We start from the raw sequence: 19,780 nt of genomic DNA on the forward strand, positions 1-19,780 counted from the left end.
GTCTGCACTTTTTACACATTGTGTAGGAAGAGGAATTCAGCTTTAAGGAAAATCTAACATGAAAAACCAAATGAATGAGCTGTGAGATAGAAGATGAACTGCAGAATTAACACACCCCACACGAGCCAATAATTACTTGATAAATATCCATAAATGGCCAAGCAGGTAGCTGTGGGAAATGAGAGATTCATGTCTCAATTAATCTTGCAAATTCACCATACCACCTCCTCAGACTAGCAATTAATAGTTTCAAACATATGTGGCACCTCATCTGGCTACATCCAACAATGGCAATTAAAGATGAAAAGCAGATCTAATCCAAACTGTTGTAGTGCATTAAATTTCAGCCTTTTGGCTAAGATGAAGCACAGATCAAGCCCAAGGTGGGGCGCAATGCCTTGTTTTGTCAGCTTGGATCTTTGTCCCCTTTGTGGGGACCATGAATTGGAGTCAAATTGAATGTTTTTTTTTGGATGGAACTTTTTTAAAAAAAGCATAATCAGTCAGATATTAAGTAATTGCATCAGATTGATACATCACTTTTGTTCAATGAAATTATTTATTGCATGCCAAAATATACTTTCTATCATGAGTGAGACATTATGCAGTTACACAGAGTATCATGATCACCCAAGGTACCATTGAACAGCTGAAGTTCATCTCCAAGCAAAAGGTAGTTATGTCCCTGTGACCACAAGGATGATTTCAGTGCCTTCCTAAGAGTAGACACTACACTCATTAATAAAGATGGCCTTGTTAATTGTTATGACAACTTCCCAGGTAAATTTTGTGCACATGAACAGTTGCACCAACAATCACCAGGGCAGAACTGTGCATGCAGAGGTGGACACAATCTGGCCTATTTGCTATTAAGCAGCACCTGGTTCAGTGTCAGGAAGTACTCCTTAACATATCACCCAGACACGTTGCGACATATTGAACAAAGCAAAAACTTATGAAAAGATACAAATTTGGGGGTGATAAATGAACGGGATGATCAATAAAATGACCATATGAACATCACTAAATCTCAGGAATAAAAACTAGAAAGGCACACTACACCATACACATACCAACAAGTCTCCAAGACTGCTGCTAGATGTGCAGCAGAGACTGCAGTGTCTTGCAGGGACAGCAGTAGCATTCTGTACACCATACACAGCAGTTTTCTTTTTTAAGCATAGATGTTTAAGTATTGCATTCTTGAAATGAACAGTGGTTTCAGTTACAAGTCAGATTGCAGGGCTCATTTGTTTGATGACTGATCAGAAATCCAGAACTGTGCAAATGTCTTGCAATGAGTGAGTGCAGTGATGCATCCGACCAGCAAATGCCAGGAGCATTTGAACGTACAAATTCCAATGAAAACAAACTCCACTGAAAGTATGGTAAAACAGCAGCGCACGGCATCAATAAAATCACAACTGGGTAAAGACAAGTTATGGTATCTTACTCGGAAAACCAAGCTACCTTTGCAGAAATCTCCTTCATATGACGCACAGGCAATACTGAGAACTGTATGCAGATCAGTGCTCCAAATTCTGAATTTTTTTGTATTCAGAGTAACTTATTTTACAGCACATTGTGAAGGCAGCTTTGAAAACTGCCAATTAACTTGAAACCAAAACTATAAAGAATGGTCAATGATATATCTTCTTTTAGACACTATGCTTCATCCTGCATTGCATTGGTTGCTTAGAAAAAGTAGTGATAATTGAGCTACTCAGCATTGTTAAGTTGTTTATGGGCAATGCACACCCTGAACCAATTTCCTCAGTAAATATTGGATTTGGTTTCTCCATCAGACAGGATGCAATACAACATCTGTTCGGTAAAGATGGAGATATGACTTGACCTATTGTAAAATGTTTCCCTTTATAAATAAACACTGTCTCAGACTTAGTTGTAGAGAACTGACATTTTAGAACTAAGCTTACAGCTTTCAAAAGCACACACAGCAAAAGACCAAGAATGAAATGCAGTACGCAATTCTTTTCATGGGCCTTCAGGATAGCTATTACGACAGATTAGGAACAGGGAAGCCTTCAGAGTGAATTTATGATTATATAGTTTATTGCTCAGACATTGCTTCAAGTTCAAGAGTTATTGATGAGGCGGCTCCTCAATGTACATCAGATTAATATCCTAAAGGAGGGAATACTTAATTTTTGTGCATTTCTGTTTTTTTGGATATAACCAAACATCAAAGCCTCTTTTGACCTTTATATTTAGTTCCGCAGGTCAAGAGTTATGTCATTCATGCACAAATTCCAAAGTAAGGCACATTGCTTTTAATTTCATACATTCTTATGTAAATATAATCAGTGTATTGAAGAATCACTGAAGTACAAACTGGCAGGGATTTATTTCGTAGGAAAAGATAGTTGATACAAGAATTTCCATGGATAGCAAGGAAAATGTCTGTTGGATGCACAGATGGACAGAACTGGGCTTTAACCAGACTGATCAGGAATTAGCAAATCCATTTTAAGACATCCAATTCGGTCCCCAGTGGGATAGGGATGGAAAATATGAAGGAAGCTACGACTTTCATCCATTAACAATTCACAACATTAACTGTTTTGCAAACTTCAAAATAATGAATTAAAGTTACACTACAAGGAAAGCAGTTCTATGGAATAAAACCACCACACCAAGTACTAACTTTCAGTTCTGGGCTAAAAACAAGTTGAAACCCATGAATAACATATAAGCTTAAGAGCTCCAAGAACAAAGCAAATCCAATCTATCGTTCAAAGACTTAAAAAAAAACTCTGATTCTTGTTTACCGACAGTTCTGTTTAGTATTAGTTTGTTCTTATGTCTTTCTTACACTGCATATTACTTTAACATTATTTAATGTGACCAATTGTGTTGACCTGAAAGTTATTTTTTATTTTTGAAAGTGATGCTGGATAACTGTATCCTACAGATTTCTCCAAGTCATTTACCAGAGTGATTGTTAATCCATACATGGAAAGTGAATTTAACATAAGTACTGGGGGGTAATCGCAGATATATGACTTACACAAAAACCAATAGAGCTGGAAACTACCACAAACCTGAATGTTTACTACAGGTTAAGTATCCTTCATCCAAAACCCTCAGAGCCAAAGGCATCTTGGATTTCACATGCCACAAACAAGGCCTGAGCCTACTTACATCACGATAGAATAAACCTAGGCCTAATATAAAGTAATAAAATGGGCAAATAACAGCTCAATGTGAAGAGCAAGGTTCATGTTGGCTTGTGTCATATTTCCTATATTAAAAATTGATGAGGTTCAAGAAAGTGTTGTTTTTGGATGTTTGGTTTTCGACTTATGGATACAGGATATTTAACTTGTAGCTGTTTTAATGAAAACCAAAGCAAATATTACTATTGGTCGCTGCATTAACAGAGCAATTTATTTGTTTTCTTAGTTCAATTTTTTTCAATCCATTCAAAAACTATGCCATTATGGTGGCAGCAGTGTTGCCAGCTGTGGTTGGCACTGCTGCCTCACATCTTCAGAGACCCAGATTCAATTCCAGCCTTGGGTGACTGTCCATGTGGAATTTGCATGTTCACCTCATGCCTTCATGGGTTTCCTCCAGGTGCTTTGGTTTCCACCCACTGTCCAAAGATGTGTAGGTTGGTGCACTGTCTGTGCTAAATTTCCCCTTAATGCTCCAAGATGTGTACGTTAAATTGATTAGCAATGGGAAATCCGTGGGGTTAGGGCTGAAGAGAGGGCCTGGCTAAGTCACAGTGCGCAACACAGGAGCACAGTGTTAGCATTACTGCCTCACAGCACCAGGGACCCAAGTTCAATTCCTGGCTTGGGTCACTGTTGTGCAAAGTTTGCACAATCTTTTAGTACTTGTGGGGGTTTTCTCCCATGTCCAAAAGACACACTAATTAGGTGCACTGGCTATGCTAAATTCTCCTTTAGTGTATCTAAACAGGCACCAGAGTGTGGCAACTAGGACACTTTCACAGTAACTTCATTGCAGTAATAATATAAGCCTACTTGCAATATAATAAACAAACTCTGTCAGAGTTTGAAGAGGCCTGAATTGCCTCTTCTGCTTTCTGGTTACAATATTTTACAAATTTAACATCTTCATAGAACTGCCACTGACTAGAAGTTATTGCATATTTATTGGCACTTCTGGGCGTAAATAGCTGAACACAACAAACCAACAGCAACAGAGATCTATCTGTACCAATCAAAGCAGTGGAAATCCATGTTATGACTTGCCTAGAGGTGGTGGATTGTAATATAAAAAGGTACTGGCAACTGTTTATTGAATACATTTTTTATCTCCATTCTTATTCAGCTTTGAATGATTCATTAACTATCCAGTTCACCATAATCAGATTCTATTTTAACTAACCTAGGAATAAAAAAGGCATGCTGCAGAGCTTCATTGAAAACAAATATTAAAAAGCTGATCAATTCCTGGTGACATATTAAATTGCTGTCCCATCCTGGTATCAGATGATACCCCACAATTTCGAAAATTTAACAAGTCGGATTTTATTGTTTGGAGACAATTTAACTTGGTTATTTGCATCACAGGTGCGCACAATTTAATTTTTTTTTCCGTTAAGAAATATCTGGGATTTACTCCACGTCAGATTTTGTACCTGGTGGCTCAAAAAAGCTCTTGCATAAATTGCCATATCCTGGCACTTCACTTCAGGTGTACACGAACGTGCCATCCTAAAAGGATCAGCAGCGAAACTCGTTATTCTGCACAATATAGAAACCACGCATATACACATACACACACACACTCACTCACGTGTATATATATACCACCTTGTACGATTTATCCTCCAAAAACGTGAAACTCGCAAGCGTGATACTTACAATTTTGAAGGCATTGTTTACTTACCAATTGTTGTGCTTAAGCGCCGCTTAACATGGCGGCCGTCTACTTACCCGTGGGTCGACATTTTAGGCACGGACTCACCTAATATTTAGTCCTGTAACTAAATCCGTCTAAAGTCAGTCTGATCATACTTACCCATCAGGAACCGTATTCTTCTTCACCATGGCTTAAAGGAGCCGATGTAAGTCACTGCAGCAAATAGAAAAATCGCGCTGTTAAACGTTTTAACTTCGATTTTGTTCAGTCAACAGGCACCACAGACCAGGCCTCGATCCTTTCATACAAAAATCATCTCAAGTGACTGCGCTTAAAACCTCCCAAATTTCAATGTAGAAGGTTTTTTTTAATGTACCAATTCTGTATCTTTAATTAGCGAAAAATGAGAGGAAACCTACCCCAGTTTTTTTATATAAAGTCTGAAGTAACATATAACTATTGCTCCTGATCTATTCCCTACAACCAACACCCCACCGCAGAAATTTCCAGAAGACGAGGTCGCGCATGTGCAAGGCGGTGGGTGAGGAGCGCAGGCGCAGTGACTCAGGCTAAGCGGGCTTTGAAGGATTGGAATTGCTGTCGGCTCTCAAATCCGCACTTTTTTGTCACGAAAATACTTGGCTTGGTTGCTTCAGGACGTGCAAACCCTACTGCACTGGTTACACGAGCAGGGTTTAAGAGGCTGACAAAGCAGAAACCAAGGTACAGCTGCTGAACCAGTTGAATTTCAGGCTTCTGACCGAGACCACCGCTTCACAGCATCGTCACAACGCAGAGGGACAGGGGGAGGGGGCATTCGGCCCATTGTGCCCGTACTCTCTCTTTGAATGAGCCGATATAGAATGGAATCCCTGCAATGCAGAAGTAAGTAAACTCACCGCACCAGGTTAAAGTACAACAGGTTTATTTGGTAGCTACCAACAGTCCAACAGGTTTATGTGGTAGCTACCAAATAAACCTGTTGGATTTTAACCTGGTGTAGTGAGACTTCTTACTGTGTTTACCCAAGTCCAAAACATTTCCACATCGTGCAGAAGGAAGCCATTCGGCCCATTTGAGCCTGATTTGACAACAATCCCACCCACATAGCCCCCCCCCCTCCCCCCGAGTATTAACCCGGCTACTCCCCCTGACACTAAAGGGTATTTTAGCATAGCCAATCAACCTAAACCCGCACGTCTTCAGACTGTGGGAGGAAACCAGAGCATCTGGAGGAAACCCGCGCAGACACGGGGAGAACGTGCAAGCTCCACACGGATAGTCACCCAAGGCCAGAATTCAGTCAGCCGTTTTCCTGCCTTCTCCTGGAATACTGCATGTTCTTCCTTTTCAAAAAGTACCAAGTCAGTTGAATAAATTAAATTCTTTTTTCCCAGAGATTGTGGAAGTGCATTTAGTCAAATGTACATATAATAGATTTTTAAAAAATAATTTGTGAGGTGATATGTGTAATTTGAGTTAAGTCAGCATACTTGTGAGAAACAAATGACTTTGCACTTTTGGGGCTGAATTTTAATTTTTAGACCTATGTGCAGCAAGCGAGTTTGGGAGTGTAATTCCTCAGAAGTTCCAGCAGTGTGTTTGTCAAAGCTGTTTTAATCAATCACTGTGTTTGTATCTCACTGTGTTTCCTATCGTGTTAGAACATGAGTGATTATGATACTGCAGTATATTTTAGTTTAGTTATTCAAAAATGGCATGTAAGAATCAGTTTTGAAGGAGGAGAGAGTTCTGTAGACAGATCCAGAATTTGCAGAGATGAAGGTTGAATGTGACAAGGCAGTACGTGTTACCGTAGACTTTAAGGACCTGCAGGCAGGAGTGGATTTATAATAAAACACACTGGGCTGTGGCACAGAACCCCCAAATATAGGGGCTGGGGGCAAAATGATGAGTGAGTGATGAAATTGCTCATGCTGCCACTTAAGGGCACATTCCTACACCTTTCCAATCATTTCCTCACCAGCTCTTTAAAATTCTTGGTTATTTCCTGCAACATGACTTTTTATTGGCTGCCATGCTTCAGATTGAAGTGGCATCACACCCAGTATGGCATTTGATTGGCTGGTGCTGGTGGTTAACCCTGACTCCGATTGGCCTGTCTCTCTCTTCTCCACCTGTCAGTTTCCCATGCCCCTTGCCTGTGTGAAAAGCTGCAAATAAAGTCAAACTTGCACTGAGGCTCCAACTGTCAGTGGGTATTTGCATGAGTAAGGCCGAGTTCACCTCTTTCTACTCCGCTTTATATTAATTTGAACCCAAGTGATTAGCTATGTCTCATACCAGAACTTTCAAATAAGCACCAAGACCAGGGCTAGTGGCGAGGAGGTAACTGAGGTATCTATGCCACTGCTGCTCAAAATGGCTGCAAGGGTGGGAAGTGACTCTCATACCTTATGGAATGTGCCTTTGCAAAGAAGGTCTGGAGAGAGATGTAGTGGTATTTGTTGAGGTTCATTCTGAGCAGCTTTTTTTATTCATTAGTTGGGTCTGGGAATAGCTGGCTGACAAGTATTTATTGCCCATCCCAAGTTGCCCACAGGATGGTTGAGAGTCAATTGGAGGCTCAGTGGCACTGTGGTTAGCACTGCTGCCTCACAGCCCCAAGGACCAAGGTTCAATTCCTGGCTTGAGTCATTGTCTGTGCAGACCGTGGACGTTCTCCCTGTGTCTGCATGAGTTTCCTCTGGTTTCCTCCCTCAGTCCGAAAGCTGTGCCGGTTGGGTGCATTAACCACGTTAAATTCTTCTCAATGTACCTGAACAGGTGCCGGAGTGTGGCAACTAGGGGATTTTCACAGTAATTCCATTGTAGTGTTAGTGTAAGCCTACTTGTGACATTAATAAATAAACTTTAAACTTAAACCACATTGCTGCAGCTCTGGAGTCACAGGTAGGCCAGACCAGGTAAGGATGGCAGATTTCCTTCCCGAAAGGAGTTAATGAACCAGGTAGGTTTTTCCGACAGTGGATTTCATGGTCATCATTAGATTCTTAATTCCAGATTTTTTTTAATGATTTCAAATTCCACCATCTGCCCTGGCAGGATTTGAACCCAGCTCATCAGAAATTATCTGAGTTTCTGGATTAATAGTCTAGCAATAATACCATTATATCCCTCTATGCTTTACAGGCTGTTCCCAGGGAGGCAAACTGAGACAAACATAATTAACTGCTGCTGGAGAGTCAGTCATCATCTTTGTGGAAAATGTCCTTTGGTCTGCCCAAAACTTGTTGGGCTTCTAGTGCAAAAATATTGTCAATGGGGTTTCCCATTGAATGCACCCCTCCCTCACTGCCGGGAAACCTGCAGTGGAAGTGCATCAATGGGAGTGGAAGATCCCACTGGTGTGAATGGATGGGAAGTTCCAGCCAATATTACAAGGCACACATTCTGGTTTAACTTTCAATAATTAACTGGTGCGAAGAGTATGTATTCATTGTACAGTTTTAATATCCACTTTGGCAAGAATAATAGTAGGAGGGACTACTATTTAAAGGGCGAAAAGCTGCAGCATGCTGCAGTGCAGAGGGACCTGGGGGTCTTTGTGCATGAGTCACAAAAACCCAGCCTACAGGTGCAGCAGGTGATCAGGAAGGCAAATGGGATGCTGGCCTTTATAGCGAGGGGGATTGAATATAAAAGCAGGGAGGTCTTGCTGCAACTGTACAGGGCACTTGGTGAGGCTGCAGCTGGAGTACTGTGTGCAGTTTTGGTCGCTGCATGTGCGCAAGGATATTTTGGCCTTGGAGGGAGTGCAGAGGGGGTTCACTAGGCTGATACTGGAGATGAGGGGGTTGGACTATGAAGAGAGGCTGAACAGACTGGGTTTGTATTCGTTGGAATTTAGAAGGATGAGGGGGGATCTTATAGAGACGTATAAGATAATGAAGGGGATGGATAGGGTAGAAGTAGAGAGATTCTTCCCGCTCAGAAAGGACAGCAGGACTAGAGGGCACAGCCTCAAGATAAGGGGGGGACAGTTTAGAACGGAGTTGAGGAGGAACTTCTTCACTCAAAGGGTGGTGAATCTCTGGAATTCTCTGCCCGTTGATGTGGTAGAGGCTACCTCGCTAAATATATTTAAGACGCGGGTGGATAGGTTTTTGGTAGGCAAGGGAATTAAGGGTTATGGGGAGAAAGCAGGAAAGTGGAACTGAGCCACTTCAGATCAGCCATGATCTTATTCAATGGCGGGGCAGGTTCGAAGGGCTAGATGGCCTACTCCTGCTTCTATTTCTTATGTTCTTACCGTACTAGCTGGTGACTGGTGATTCAGGAAAAAATAGCAAAAAGAGTTTACAGTACATTAATCTTGTACCCAGTGCTATGTCACAAGTTAATAAACTTAAGTGTCATGTATTCTCAGTGGGAATACATGTATATTTACCTGTGCATCTGCATGCAATTGTGAATAGGTGACTGAATGGGTATGGGATGTGAGCATGTCTATGGTTCAAAAATAGAACCACAGATGAACTATTGCATTTTGTTAAATATTTTTATAGACTTTAGTTTGCAAGTTTGAATTAATACGACAGTCAGCCCAGCTCCAGCTGGCAGTTTGCTCATCTAAAGATATGGAAGGGATATTTTTATTTGTGTGATTTGTTAAAATTTTCACTGCCCAGCAGTTGGTGATTTCAATCAAACTACTCCATGGACTTTACATCTATTCTGACCTATCAATTTGTCAACTAGCTGTGACTTCAAACATTATCGAAACTTAAGAAGTTTTAATAAATTATAAATATGATACTTTTTTCCATCCTTAGTTGCCTCGGTAACATGTTACTCATTTTACTTGCACATAATTAGGAAATGCTGAGGTCACTGGTGATTTTATACCTTGGCCCACTATTTTGATGGTAATAGAAGATTAAAAAAAAGGAAAAATCAATGTTTCTAGTCACTTGGATTCTAATAACTCCACCTATTTGAACTGGCCTAGAATGTTGGGTTTGACCACAGATCATAAAATGTGCTCTGATTTCACATCACAAACACTTTTCAGATCTTTTCATTTTCAGCCACTCATCCCTGGAGGATGTACATGCTGTGTTTTAGGGGCCTTTGATGAAGAAGAATGTTCTAGAGCAGTACTGTGAGGTTCTGTCAGCCTGTCTCCAATTGGTACACAGGCCAAGCCCAGGAGTCCTTTGCTGGCCTGAATAGAGACAGTTGCTGTTAAATTCCCCTTGCTCCTTTCCTATTAGCTCTTAATAGGGAAGCTCGTACTTTCAGAGCTCACGAGGAGATCCCTTCCCCCTCAAGTCAGTTTCTTCCCCAGGACCCACACTGCTGGAGGGCCTTTTCCATTGCTTGGTGATTGGTTGAAAGTGGGACTAGACCTGTGTGTATGAAACGAATTGGAGATTTTTGCTCAAAGAGAGTGCCATAAAGCCACTGAAGCATATCCTTCCTGGGGCCCTGCTTAAGTTGGAACACCAGTCTCTTCTATTTCCATCTCAGAATCTGTGTCCTCATCACCTAGAGGGTTGGTTTCTCATCGTGGCTTAGTGATTGTCCCCATAGCTGGTAACAAAACCTGCACTGCTGCAGGCTCCCTACTTAAGATGGTCCAGGTGCTTCCTCAATTTTGCCCAGCTCTTTTACTTTTTCCATTATTATCCCAGGATCCCAGCTGAGACCATCTCTGAAGTTCCTCAAAAGACAAGGCTGAAGTATTTGCAGAAATCTTCAGCCAGAAGGGCCGAGTGGATGATCCATCTCGGCCTCCTCCTAGCATCTCAGATGCCAGTCTCCAGCCAATTCGATTCACTCCATGTTATAGCAAGAAATGGTTGGAGGCACTGGAAATGCAATGGGCCCTGATAATATTCCGGCAATAGTACTGAAGATTTGTGCTCTAGAATTTGCCAATCCCCTAGCCAAGCTCTTCCAGCACAGTTACAACACTGGTATCTAACCAACAATGTAGAAAATTGCCCAGTATGTCCTGTACACAAAAAGCAGGACAAATCCAACCCAGCCAATTACCATCCAATCAGTCTACTCCCGATCATCAGTAAAGTAATGGAAGGGGTCATCAACAGTGCTATAAGCAGCACTTGCTCAGAAAAAACTTGTTCGGTTTAGGTTTCAATGTGGAGATGCTGGTGTTGGACCTGGGTAAGCACAGTAAGAAGTCTCACAAACTAGATTAAAGTCCAGCAGGTTTATTTGGCAGCACTAGCTTTCAGAGTCTCAAGCTCCTTCATCAGCTGAGACGGAGGGGCTTGAGACTCTGAAAGCTAGTGCTGCCGAATAAAACCTGTTGGACTTTAACCTGGTGTTGAGACTTCTAACTGAATTTAGGTTTCGCCAGGGTCACTCAGTTTCTAACCTCATGACAACCCTGGTTCAAACATGGATGAAAAAGCTGGATTCCAGAGGTGAGGTGAGAGTGACAGCCCTTGACATCAAGGCCGCATTCAACTGTGTGGCACCAAGGAGCCCTAGCGAAACTGGAATCAATGGGTATTGGTATGACTGTAACCACTCTGCTGGTTAGTGTCGTACCTAGTACATAGGAAGATGGTTGTGGTGGTGGAGGGTCAGTCTTCCCAGCTCCAGGAAATCTCTGCAGGAATTCCTCAAGGTAGTGTCATAGGCCCAACAATCTTCAGCAGCTTCGTCAATGACCTTTCCTCTGTCATAAGGTCAGAAGTGGGGAGGTTGTGTTCTCAGTCCCCTACTATATTCTTTATCATCTATGACTGTGTGGCCAAATTTCCCTCCAATTTTCAAGTTTGCTGATGACACCACCATAGTGGGTTGGATCTCAATCAATGATGAGACAGAGTACAGCAATGAGATAGAGAATCTGGTGAACTGATACGGCAACAATAATCTCTCCCTCAATGTCAACAAAGTGAAGGAGATTATCATTGACTTCAGGAAGCACAGAGCATGCCCTTTTCTATATCAATAGGGACAAAATAAAAAGGGTCAAGAGCTTCAAGTTTTTAGGTGTGAAAATCACCAACAATCTGTCCTGGCCCGCCCATGCCAACATTATAGTTAAGAAAGCCCACCAATGCCTCTACTTTCTCAAAAGACTAAGGAAATTTGGCATGTCAGCTATGACTCTCACCAATGTTTACAGATGTACCACAGAAAGCATTCTTTCTGGTTGTATCACAGCTTGGTATGGCTCCTGTTTTGCTCAAGACCGTAAAGAACTACAAAAGGTCATGAATGTAGCCCAATCCATCATTCAAACCAGCCTTCCATCCATTGGCTCTGTCTACACCTCCCACTGTCTCGGCAAAGCAGCCAGCATAATTAAGGCCCCATGCACCCTGGACATTCTCTCTTTCACCTTCTTCCGTTGGGAAAAAGATACAAAAGTTTGAGGTCACATACCAACTGACTCAAGAACAGGTTCTTCCCTGCTGCCATCAAACTTTTGAATGGACTTGCCTTGCATTAAGTTGATCTTTCTCTACACTCTAGCTACGAATGTTACACTACATTCTGCACTCTCGTTTTCTTCTCTATGAGCAATATGTTTTGTCTGTAAGAAACGATACTTTACTGTATGGTTATACAAATCAAATTTTTAAAAAATCAGATTAAAAAAAATCATGTTTGCCGATGATTGTGCAATGTTCAACATCACTTGCGACTCCTCATACAGAAGCTGTCATGTTCAAATGCAACAAGATCTGGACAATATCCAGGCTTGGGCTGACAAGTGGCAAGTAACATTTACGCCATGCAAATGCCAGGCAATGACCATCACCAATAAGAGGCACTCTAATCATCACCCTTTGACATTCAGTGGTGTTACCATCACTGAATCCCCCACTGTCAACATCCTTGGAGGTCACCATTGATCAGAAACTCATCTGGATTCATCACATAAACACAGTGGCTATACAAGCAGATCACAGGATAGGAATACTGAGGTGACTAACTCACCTCCTGACTCTGCAAAGCCTACCAACCATCTACGAGGCACAAATCAGGAGTGTGATGGAATACTCCCCACTTGCCTGGATGGGTACAGCTCCAACAACACTCAAGAAGTTTGACACATCCAGGACAAAACAGCTTGATTGGCACCACATGTACAACATTCAATCTCTCCACCACTAACACTCAATAGCAACAGTGTATTATCTACAAGATGCACTGCAGCAATTTGCCAAAGATCCTTAGACAGCACCTTCCAAACCCACAACCAGTTCCATCTAGAAAGACAAGAGCAGCCGTTACATGGGAACACCACCACCTGCAAGTTCCCTTCCAAGTCACTCAACATCCTGACTTGGAAATATATTGCCATTCTTTTGCAGTCGCCTGGTCAAAATCCTGGAATTCCATCCCTAACACATTGTGGGTGAACCCACAGCACATGGACTGCAGTGATTCAAGAAAGCAGCTCACCATCACCTTCTCTACGGTAACTAGGGATGGGCAATAAATGCTGGCCAGCCAGCAACACCCATGTCCCACAAATGAATTTATAAAAAGTTCCTCACATGGGTCGTTGGTTTTGAACCTTCTGTCATTGCAGAATTATAGTTCTTCTAGTGAAGAGGAGATTCATCAGGATGTTGCCTGGATTGGAGCGATTCAGCTTTGAAGAAAGGCTGGTTAGGCTGGTGTTGTTCTCAGAGTAGAGAAGGCTGATTGAAGATTGGTTCACTCAATTAGCTGAATGGCTGGTTTGTGATACAGAGTGATTACAACAGTGCAGGTTAATTTCCAATACTGGCTGAGGTTATCCATGAAGGCTCACTTTCTCAACCTTCCCTCTTGCCTGAGATGTGGTGATCCTCATGTTAAATCACTGTCTGTCAGCTCGCCCCCTCAAAGGGGAAAGCAACCTATGATCATCTGGGACTATGGTGACATTGTCCTTTACAAAATTATGAAGGACATAAATAGGGTGAATAAAAAGAAACTTTTCCCCTTAGTAGAAGAGTCAGTAACTAGGCACATAGATTTAAGGTGATGTGCAGGAGATTGAGGGTATTTGAGGAAAAACTTTTTCACCCAGAGGATAGTGGGAATTTGGAACCTGCTGCCTGAAATGGTGGTGGAGGTGGGAACCCTCACAACATTTAAGAAGCATTTAGATGAGCATTTAAAATGACATAACAAACAAAGGTATGGACCAAGTACTGGAAAATGGAATTAGAATAGATGTTTGATGGCTGGTGTAGACACGGTGCCTCTTTCTGTGCTGTATGACTCTATGACTTACTCTATTATGGCTGAGCCATTATCAGTCCTGAAAATAAGGCCAAATTTTAATCTGGATAAACATCCTGTATTGAAGTCATTGTGGAGAAGGAATATCACATAACTTAAGACTCTGGTCTTTTGAGCAGTTTCTGAGCTGTACAGACAGACTGTTGTTTAATAACCAACTGGCAAGCCAGAAAGAAGTAAGCTTTGTCCATATTTGACCATCAGCCCATCTAAACTGACGAATGGAAGATTTTGTATCGTTGTCTACAGAACTGACACATGGGCCCATAATGTCCAGATTCCCCAGTGTCAAGTTTGGGTAGTACCCCAATGAAGCACTGGGAAATATCTCCAAGAAGTTTCTATGTAAACGTTTACCTGGCAATTGCCCAGAAGTGCTCGCTTCCTCTGAATAATTGCTCTGAGCTGGGAATCAACCGACAGAAATGATATAAATTGCTAACTCCGAATTGTTCTACCAGTTTTATCCTGATAGTTACTCTGAAACAGTTAGAAGGAAAAAAATCCCTTCTAACTCCAGAGTAGCTATCTAAATACCCAGACCCGGTCTTGCAGAGGATGGACCCCTCTGCTTTGACACTCCTTCCAATTCAACACCCACCTCCCTGGCCCAATATCCCCTCCGGCTCCAGTTTAACTAACCCCCTCCCCAACCTCCGGCTCCCCTCCCAGTCTGACAAACCTCCCCAGCCCTGGCACGACATCCCCTGGCACCTGTTCCACTGGCTTGATCTCCCTGGGTCCGACCCCCCCCCCCACCCCACCCCACCCCACCCCACCCCACCCCACCAAGCCTGGCTCAACCCCCTTCCTGGTCCAACTTGCCCTCTGGCTCTGGTTCAATCCCTACACTAGCTCTTATTCAACCCCCCCTCTCCTGGTCTGACATTGACCCCTCCTGTACTTCCTGGCTCTGGTCCAACCCACCCCCCTGGCTCCAGTCTGGTTTCCCCCCACTGTCCTGCAGCTACAGCCATAAAGACGAGAGTGACTTACTTCACGCACCCTAACTATTGTGCTCCGATGCTGTTGGGTGCAAGCTGCAGAGCTGCTATCTCTCCCACCCTGCGTGAAGAAGGTTGGGTGAGACAGGAGATGTGCAATTATAGCGAAGGTAAATTTGTTGAGAGTGGCAATACAATGGAGAATTGTCAGTCTGTGGAAGTTATGGGCCAATCTCTGCATGCATATTTCATCTTTCGACATGAATGCCACCTGAAAAGCGAATTTTAAAACACTGGTCTCTAGCCAGCTGCAACTGACTGCCTGTGTAAAATACTTCCTCATTGAATTATGACTTTGGGACACTGAAACTCATCTGAACCATTATTAATTTCCTCTGTGGCCCTTACACTATAAAACATCCTTTTCTTTGTTGCTCCCTTTACTGTGTGAATGCAGATTGGAACATTGCTAAGACTCCTTTTTGCGGGTTTTGAATGCACACTATAAACTGACCTGCTGAATTAGTCATAACTTGGATTTGCTGTGGGATCATTAGTAAAATCAAATCAATTAAAAAACTGAGATGTTGGGAAACTTCAAAACACCTTCTGTTTACCGGCAGGTAGTAAGAGGGAAACAGTGCTGTTTGAACTGACCCTCTCCTGTCTATAACAGCTGAAAGCTTAGGGCATTCAATTTCACCTAAACAAATTTATCTACATTTTCCAGCAAAATATTTTGCCAGACATAAAAACCCTTGTCAAATTGACTTCTGACCTGCCCTCTACTTCCACTACTTACTATTTTTATTTGTTTTCTATTTGCAATTTTTTTATTGTCTCTAATACTGCCACTGTTGGAGCATGTGCACTGTGAAAAACTCCCAAAATTAATTAAAATCAGTCTGAGGATTAGCTCCATAATTCCAGAATGGATCTGAATCAATATTGCTGATTAGAACTATGCAAGGAGATTCACTGCTAATCTGCAAAAGAGGTAGAGCTGGGTACCATCAGTACGCATGTAAAAGCTGCTTGTGCTTATGAACAATGTCACCATAAGGCAGTTTGTGGTTGAGAAATGGAGTGACCAAGTTAATCCTTCGGGAATTTTAGAAACGCTTGTCTGTGAGGTAAGAGGAACCATTGTTACATTTGACTGGGCTATGTTTTATTTGGATAGGTAAAAGTGGAGCTAGTCCCCACTGAGCATTTGTTCTGAATTTTTTGCAAATGTTTCACATTTAATTCAAAATCTTGATTATTGATTGATAAGTTTGAATTGTAAGGAGAGGCTGGATAGGCTGGGACTTTTTTCTCTGGAATGTAGGAGGCTGAGGGGTGACCTTATAGAAGTTTATAAAATCATGAGGGGCACAGATAAGGCGAATAGCCAAGGTCTTTTCCCCAGGGTAGTGGAATCCAAAACTCGAGGGCATAGGTTTAAGAAGAGCAGGGAAAGGTTTAAAAGGGACCGGAGGGACAACTTTTTCACACAGAGGGTGATGCGAATATAAAATTAACTATCAGGGGAGGAGATAGAGATGAGTACAATTATAACATTTAAAAGACATTTGGACCAGTGAGATTTAGAGGGCTATGGGGCAAATGCAACTAATTCAGGTTAGAAATCATAAAAACCCTACTTCACAGGAAGAGGCCATTCAGCCCATCAAGTGTGCACCAACCACAATCTCACCCAGGCCCTACCCCCATTTACCTACATATTTACCCACTAATCTACACATCTCACAACACTGAAGGGGCAATTTTAGCATGGCCAATCAACCTAATCCACACATTTTTCAGACTGTGCGAGAGAACTGGAGGAAACCCACTCAGACTCGAGGAGAATGTGCAAACTCCACACAGACAGTGACTCGGACGGGGAATCGAACCTAGGTCCCTGGAGCTGTGAAGCAGCAGTGCTAACCACTGTGCTACCGTGCTTCCAGTTTAGATCCATGTAGACGAGTTTGGCCCGGTTTCAGTGCTGTACGTTTCGATGACTCTAAGTTGCAGATGGGAAATCCCACCGAGTGCGGCGAACTAAAGCACAGTCAAACCCAGCACGTTCTCTGGGAGCGCGGATTAACCAATCGGAGTCTTCTGGCCAAAAGACCAATCAGAGCACTGAAAGACCAACCAATCAGAGTAGCGGAAAGCTGCCGCGTGCGAACTGAGTGGAGCACGTGACTACAATAGGTGCATGCGAGCGCGCGGCCCTTGATTCTAAAGGGTGCGCGAGAGTTGTGCAGTTGGCTCCTCTGTTGAATCGTTGTGGACCGTTAGCCCATTCTCAGCGGCTTTAAATGAGACACCTTCACGGCATCACACTATTTTGGGATTACGGTATTTTATTGTTAGCTGCTGAACTATTGCCTCTGACTACTAGTTCAGTTCATTTTGTTGTAGCGTCGACCCGATTCCTTTCCGGTTGGCGATCAACTAACAGGAATGAAGAGATGTTTTTATATAAAAAAGTATATGTAGCGTATACATATATGTATAGGAGGAATTACTGCCCCGCGTGGGTTTATCACGCTCCTGAAATGGCCTGAACAGTCTGCCTCTGAAAATCCACTCCCTGTTGCTCTGAGGAATGTTGACTGAGGAATTGAGCGCTCCCAGGAGCCTGGAGAAACACCACCCGCACTATTTAGGAATGCTGAAAGAGCGCTGTCTCTGTCACCTGTACTTAGTTCATTATGGTGTAGAAGAGACCGAGAAGCTGTTACTTGAGCTGTCGGATGAAGCAGTTCCGTTCAAAGACTTTGAAAGACCATAATATTTGTTGAAATATCAGCTTTCGTTGATGCAATTAGAATTTTTTTAAAGCTGTGCCACTGAAAGAATTCTGCAGTTTGCTTTTTAAAACCATATACCAGCAGGGAAATCTTTGCATCTTTCTGCTCTTGAACCCTTACTACTGTGTCCACAATAGGTGGGTCCATATCTTCATCCACAGGAGCTGTGATGTTGAGATGTTGGTGTTGGACTGGGGTGGGCACAGTAAAAAGTCTCTCAACACCAGGTTAAAGTCCAACATGTTTATTTGGAATCACGAGCTGGCAGAGCACTATTCCTTCACCAGGTGACACACTCACCTGATCAATTTAATCTGATGATCTGAGGCTTCTTACTGCATCCAAAGGAGGATGAAGGAACGACGTGAGCACATGTTACGTCAAAGGAGAAAATAATGAATTTGTAGTCAAGTAGCACCTTCTTGATACAGTAAAGTTTCTCAAAGGGGTTCACAGAAACATTATCAAGCAAAATTTGACCCTGATCTGTAGATAGTAAGGGAGATGACCAAAAGTTTGGACAATGCTGTAAGTTTTAAGGAGCTTAAGGAAGAAAGAGAGGCATAGAAGATCAGAAGAGAAATTTCAAAGCTGAGGTCCCAGTAGCTGAAATCACAGCCACAAATGTGGAATAAATTGGGGAAATGTACAAGCCAGAATTAGAGGAGTTAAAGATATCTCATAGGGTTATAATGCTGGAGGAGTTTACAGAGATGGGGAAAGCAAGGCCCATGACGAATTAAAAAACAAGAATGAGAGTTTTAAAATTGAGTCATTAGCTTCCAGTTGAGCAATGTAAATGAACTAACACAGGGGTGATGAATGAATAGGACTTGATGTCAGTTAGGAAATGTGCAGGGGAGAATTAACATTGTCAATAGAGGGGCAAAATGTGGTACTCTGTCCAAAAGTGAATTGGACTAGTCATGTCGAGAGGAAAGAAAATCATGGGGGGAGATTTTCAGCAGCAGATGAGTTGAAGCAAGTCATGAAGATGAATATTAGCCACAACGCTTGGATTGAGGCCTAGATCTGAGTGCATATTGATTAAGGCACACCTGATGATATCAGTTAGAATTTGAGAAAGGTAGTGCTTCCATTCTCTTGAAGCTAGTTGCTGACATTCTTTCCAGATTGTTCCAATTTTGGTGGTGCTGACTGGTTATGAGCTACTTTATCTTTAAAGAAAAATAATGGCGTTGCAGTGAAGGATAGGCAGCTTTATGGTTACAATTGTTTCAACAGGTTATTTAAGGGGAAATTTTCAAAAAAATGAATGTGTATTCTTGCTAATGGTGCACTTGACATGCGATGTGTTTGTAGGTGGTAATTGGAGAAGGGATCAGCATATAGTCCAAAAGCATTGTAAACAAAATAAAGTAGTGCTTAGAAAGAGACTATGGGAAGGAGCCAGTGGAAACAGGTATTTTGGCCTCTTGTGAGACAGTTGAATTTCCTGATGCATTAAGGAAGGTCTTGGGTTCAAGACCTTCCAACTACTGCGATCCCTCATTGCAGATGTAGATGACACTAAATTACCTGCCTCCAATATCTCATTTGTTCTGAAATTGCATTTCTATCCTTTCACTATTTTCATCAAACTTGCATAAAGCCATTATGGCATAGAAGGAGGAGGTCATTCAGCCAATTCCACCATTTTTTTGGCGTAGCCCTGTAAGTTCATTTCCGTCAAGTGCTCATCCAATATTCAAAAAAACTTCTTTTCTCAGTTACAAAGTCAGTACACAGAATGCACAGGATAAGTCCCTAATCCATCTCCTTGTTTACTCCAAAAAACAATTCCAATTCAATTCATGGTTCTCAAGCAAAGGATTCACTAGATCCAAAATGACATGAACTTGCATTACACCTGATCTCACATTTATAGCTGAGATAGCTAATTACCCGGAAAACACTTTACAAAGT

General features: G+C 42.2%; 2 protein-coding genes across 2 annotated transcripts in view; one reads left to right on the plus strand and one right to left on the minus strand.

The window, feature by feature from the left end:
• The window catches only part of LOC145354365 (uncharacterized), a 50,925-nt gene extending 45,540 nt beyond the window's left edge, over positions 1-5,385 (minus strand). The window contains exons 1-2 of the mRNA XM_080205579.1: positions 5,277-5,385; positions 5,017-5,070 (exon numbers count right to left, since the gene is read on the minus strand). Of these exons, the coding sequence (XP_080061705.1) occupies positions 5,017-5,045 (29 nt within the window). The 5' untranslated portion in view covers positions 5,046-5,070; positions 5,277-5,385. The remainder of the gene's footprint in view (positions 1-5,016; positions 5,071-5,276) is intronic.
• Positions 1-19,780, plus strand: part of LOC145354567 (protein CC2D2B-like) — a 272,448-nt gene that overhangs the window by 50,154 nt on the left and 202,514 nt on the right. The gene's annotated exons all lie outside the window — the stretch shown is intronic.

This window comes from Carcharhinus amblyrhynchos, chromosome 17 (assembly GCF_965287045.1).
Source record: "Carcharhinus amblyrhynchos chromosome 17, sCarAmb.v2.hapA, whole genome shotgun sequence".
Taxonomy (NCBI): domain Eukaryota; kingdom Metazoa; phylum Chordata; class Chondrichthyes; order Carcharhiniformes; family Carcharhinidae; genus Carcharhinus; species Carcharhinus amblyrhynchos.